Source organism: Mobula hypostoma, chromosome 8 (assembly GCF_963921235.1).
Source record: "Mobula hypostoma chromosome 8, sMobHyp1.1, whole genome shotgun sequence".
Taxonomy (NCBI): Eukaryota; Metazoa; Chordata; class Chondrichthyes; order Myliobatiformes; family Myliobatidae; genus Mobula; species Mobula hypostoma.
Genome location: NC_086104.1, coordinates 132,994,702 through 132,999,722, shown reverse-complemented (window position 1 = coordinate 132,999,722; position 5,021 = coordinate 132,994,702). Strand labels below are relative to the sequence as shown.

Below are 5,021 nucleotides of genomic sequence, written 5' to 3'. Positions count from 1 at the left end.
GTTAGACCGCACTTGGAGTATTGTGTTCAGTTCTAGTCACCACATTACAGGAAGGATGTGGATGCTATAGAGAGAGTGCAGAGGAGATTTATAAGGATGTTGTCTGGATTGGGGAGCATGCCTTATGAGAAAAGGTTGAGTGAACTTGGCCATTTCTCCTTGGAGTGATGGAGGATGAGAGGTGACCTGATAGAGGTGTATAAGATGATGAGAGGTATTGATCATGTGGATAGTCAGAGACTTTTTCCCAGAGCTGAAATAGCTAACACTAGAGGGCACAGTTTTAAGGTGCTTGGAAGTAGGTACAGAGGAGATATCAGAGGCAAGTTTTTTACACAGAGGGTTGTGAGTGCGTGGAATGGGCTGCCGGTGATGGTGACGAAGGTGGATACGATAGGGGATAGGTACATGGAGATTAGAAAAATAGAGGGCTGTGGGTAACCTAAGGTAATTTCTAAAATAAGTACATGTTCGGCACGGCATCGTGGGCTGAAGGGCCTGTATTATGCTGTAGGTTTTCTATGTTTCTATTTTCATCCTATGTTCAGAAATCTGACCGTGTAAAAAAGGGTTCATTAGGGCTGTCGAGGCTGTTTCAAGAAACCAGTGGAGCGGAGGGTGTCGAGGATGGGGCTATATTCTGAGACGGGAAGATCCAGAAGTCCTGGATCTATCAGGATAGCACATTTAAGAAGTCGAGGCCGTGCAGGACGACAGGTCTGTTTGGTATAAACTGTTGAATGGTGGTAGCATTAACAGAAACCAGATGCTATTGTCACTGAGCTGGGAATCGTTACTGTTTCTCAAAGCAAACATGTAGGATAAACACAGATGCTCAAAGATTCTCAACCAAATGTTAAAGGATGGCACAGTGCAAAGAAATTGTAATAACCAGGCTGCTCACTGAAGGGAACACACTCGTTATTCCAATATTTCCCACCGAAGAAATAAAAGCAGAAGGTCTCGTGTTAACCTGAAGGACCTCTACGTGTGATGTAATGTGGTCTGAAGGAGAGACATTTTTAATCAGAATGTGCCTTGGGATACTGTAGTTTGTCTGCAAAGGATTGGACAAAACTGAATGCTCCCACACATTAGCCTTCCCTTCTCTATGATCTTACAGAGCAGGGAAGGCAGTCCAGTAATCCCCTCGATCGCCGGCAATTTAAGTTTCACGTAAATTGGCCTTACATCAGAATGCCGTGTTCACTGAAGTTCACTCCGCTCGTCCTCAGGCTGACAGCTTTCCCATCTGTCCCAGTCCCATCTGCCTGTGTTAATTCCGTATCCCTCTAAGCCTAACTCACCCTGACCCATTCCCTACCTGTTCACATGTCTATAAGTGTCTCTTAAACGTATCTGCTTCCCCCACCTCCCCTGGTAGCAGTTCCAGGCACCTACCGCACTTTCAGTACAGCATGCCTCGCACATCGCACTTGAACGTGGAAAAGAGATTTGTATCCTTCTACTTCACTCTACTATTAACCCTTTGACATCTTCAAAAGGCAATGCCTTAAAAAGGCTTCGTCTGTCATTGAGGACCCCACCACCCCAGACATGCCCAAGGAGCCTGAAAACACTCGTGTTTTAGGGGTAGCTTTTTTCCCCGTGCCATCAGATTTCTGAATGAGCAGTTAACCCGTGTACATTTCCTCACTTTGATTTAGCATTTTCTCCTCTATTTTCCACTGTTTACTTTATGTACGCATGTCTGTGTGCTCGCGCACGCTCTTCTACTGTAATTTAATTGTTTTATTGTGTATTGCTACGTACTTCTGCCGCAAAACAACGTATTTCACGACATATCCGATGACATTAAACCTTTGGCCCATATTCCGATTCCTTGCCGATAAACCGTGCTCTTAAAAAACTGTGGCTTTGAATCTTTAAAAAAAATCCGTATGTTCCTAGATAATCGAAATGACTGCCACAATTCCAGAGGTAACTACGACAATTAACATGTTCCGTTTAAAACCAATATATTGTTTAGTATATACTAAGATTTAAATCAAAATGATTTTATTTTAATGATGGATGCCTGAAAAAGGCGGCATCCATCATTATGAAGCCCCATCACCCAGGACTGTTGCCGTCCAACAACAAATTTTCACGACAAATGCCAGTGATATTAAACCTGATTCTGAATCAGTTCGTGAAGAAGTGTACAGAAGTGGGAATTTTAAACGCAACAATTCAGGTGTACTGGAGCAAAGAGCAAACTGCAGAAAAGACTCGGCGGAGCAGGCAGCATCAGTGTCCAAAACGAAGGGTCTCGCCCCAAACTCCCGACTATCCACTTCCATCGGCCAATGCTGCTCGACCCGCCGAGTATTTCGCAGTTTGACTGTTGCTCCAGACTCCTGTATTTGCAGTCCCTTGTGTCTCCAAATCAGATGCAGGTATCAAGGGGAGCACGCTATTAACCCGGGGTGTGAACTAGGTGGCTTAAGAAACAACCAAAGCGTAAATACAGTTTTCAATGTTTATTAAATTACGGAATCACCGCATCATTAACAAAATAATTGGCTCTACCGCCAGCGTCAACAATAAATAAACTGTACAATCTGTTCTTCCTGAGATTTTGTTTCAAAAGTCCTTTAAAAGTTCTCCAGCTGCTCCTGAAAATCTACCAACTTGTGTCATTATTTATCAAGTGGCCATCAAACCAGTTCCTTAACGGGACCTTCGTCAGTCCGCACGGCCACTGAATTCACGCACCTATGAGATGCAAGTGTCCATTCCATTTCGAAACTTTGTTTTAATTTCTTCTGCCTCAAGCCGCTTCACGAAGCGAACTTTTGCAATGAAGAAAGTTCCATCCTTTCCACGCTTTGCAGTGCTTCACATGCTTGGGAGATGGTGCGCGGTGCTAAACGGCCACGGACTCCCACTCTACGAGAAGATTTTCATCGATTTCCAACCCATGCGGAACAACTGCATGAGCTTCGCTTTCCTGCGGACTCTGAGAGCCAGCAGCGCTCGGCTGATCTCCTCGCTGCTCTGGTTCGAGCAGATGATCCGCGCCCTCTCCTCCGCTTTCTTGTCCCCGGACCTCTGGAACAGCCTCTGCATCGCCGTGTGGTTGACAGAATGGAAGATGTCAGGCAGCGCTGCCTTGCGGAGGTGCGTGTCGAAGCGCTGGCCATAAACCAGAGGGCTGACCAGCTGAGAGTAGGGTCCGCACTCCTCGGCTGAGCTCATGGTGATTTGTCTCTGAGCCAGGCCTCCCAAGGCTGCAAGTCTTCAGGAGCTGCACAGAGCCCCGTACCGCCTGGTATTTATAGGCGAAGAGAGCCTGCACGACTGATCCCAGGGCGTCCACACGGACAGCATCCGCCCAGCCCTGGCGCCTTCAAAAGCTCCACCTCTGTGTCTGTTTTACTCCCCAGACCAAACTGTACAGACGCGTGGAACATCTGCAAATGCACTTATTACAACTTCTCCCTTCCGCAGAATTAAACATTTTATTGCATGCAAGCTATTTCCCAAAATTAAAATAAAAGCCTTGCACAGCTTGTATAAATACAGGCAAGCAATACTATCGATTTTATACATTCACAGTACTGCAGAAATGTGTGTCTTACAATTCTGGACAATTTGAGGTTGATTTGATATTGTCGGACAATTTGATATTCTTGATACCTGTGAGGAGGACGTTTAGAATTTGGCATCAAGATTGGCACAAGACCAGGTTCAGATGGCCTGCCTGGTGCTCTACCATCCTGTGTGCGATATTTACATGCCTGGCCTAGCATGAGAAGTCAGCTCCAGCGGACTGTGCAGATGAGAGCTATGGTGACATGCAATAGCCAGGAAGGTGGGACTGCAAAGCGCTGGGCATGGCAAGGCACGGGACAGGTCATGATCATCTTCTATGACCAAGGATGCAACCTAGTTTGTGATGCTCGCTCGTACCCCTAGACCCGGACTTCTGAGGTTGAGAGAGTGGAACCACACCAGTGTAATGGCTTTTCCGCTATAAAACCTTCCTGCCATCGGCGAACCCAATGGACAACAGCCACGAAGACTATAAAAGTACTAGCAACAATGTGCTGGAGGAACTCAATCAGTGGCAGGAAGGAAGTTCCTTCTCCTTCAGCCTTTTCCATCTATCCAACCTCCCCCCCTCAGCTTCTTACTTCTTTCCCCCTCCCTCACCAACCTGGCTGCACCTATCACCTCCTAGCTTGTACTTCTCCCCCTCCTCCCCACCGTCTTATTCTAGCTTCTTCCTCTTTCCGGCCCTGAGGAAGAGTCGCAGCCCGAACTGTCAACTCTTCATTCCTCTCCGCAGATGCTGCCTGACCTGCTGAGTTCCTCCCGCATTTTGTGTGTGTTGCTCTGGATTTCCAACAGCTGCAGAATCTCTTTGCTGATGGGGAAGGGAATTGTCAATATATTCCCTCACAGGTGCTGCTTGACCCATGGAGATCCCCCCCCCCCAGCAGGTTGCTTGTTGCTGCAGATTCCTGCAGCTGTGGCCTCCTGTACTGCCCGCGAAAGCATCAATCTCGTCAGATTCACACAGCTGCTTCAGGGGAGCGAACCGTACCCTGGCTGAGTCCAGACCGCCGAGTGGGTAAGTATTGGCTCTGCTTCTTTTCACATCATACATCAACGATTTGGATGACAGAATTGATGGCTTTGTGGTCAAAATTGCAGACAGGTGGCAGGGCAGTGGTGTTGAGGAAGCAGGGAGTCTGCAGAAGGACTTAGATGTATTGAGAGAATGGGCAAAGAAGTAGCAGGTGGAACATAGTGCAGTGAAATGTATGGCCACACGCTTTGGTAGATGGAATAATGGCATAGACTATTTTCAAATATCAGAGGTGCAAAGGGACTTGGGAGTCCTTGTGCAGGACTCTCTACAGGTTAACTTACAAGTTGAATCGATGAATGCTAACATTGAATTTGCCTTCATTTATAAAGGACTAGAAAATGAGAGCAGGTATGTGATGGTGAGGCTTTTAAGGCACTGATCAGATCGTACTTGGACAATTGTGAGCAGTTTTGGGCCCCTT

General features: G+C 46.8%; 1 protein-coding gene across 1 annotated transcript; it reads right to left on the bottom strand.

Moving 5' to 3' along the window:
• Positions 1 to 2,474: 2,474 nt before the first annotated feature.
• Positions 2,475 to 3,264, bottom strand: LOC134350270 (transcriptional and immune response regulator-like). The gene has a single exon (XM_063055301.1). The coding sequence runs from the start codon at positions 3,199 to 3,201 to the stop codon at positions 2,893 to 2,895; it is 309 nt and encodes a 102-aa protein (XP_062911371.1). The 5' UTR covers positions 3,202 to 3,264; the 3' UTR covers positions 2,475 to 2,892.
• Between the last annotated feature and the right edge of the window lie 1,757 nt (positions 3,265 to 5,021).

Bases quoted from the DNA above. Each gene is read 5' to 3' on its own strand.
- LOC134350270 (XM_063055301.1), bottom strand. From the start codon at position 3,201: ATGAGCTCAGCCGAGGAGTGCGGACCCTACTCTCAGCTGGTCAGCCCT.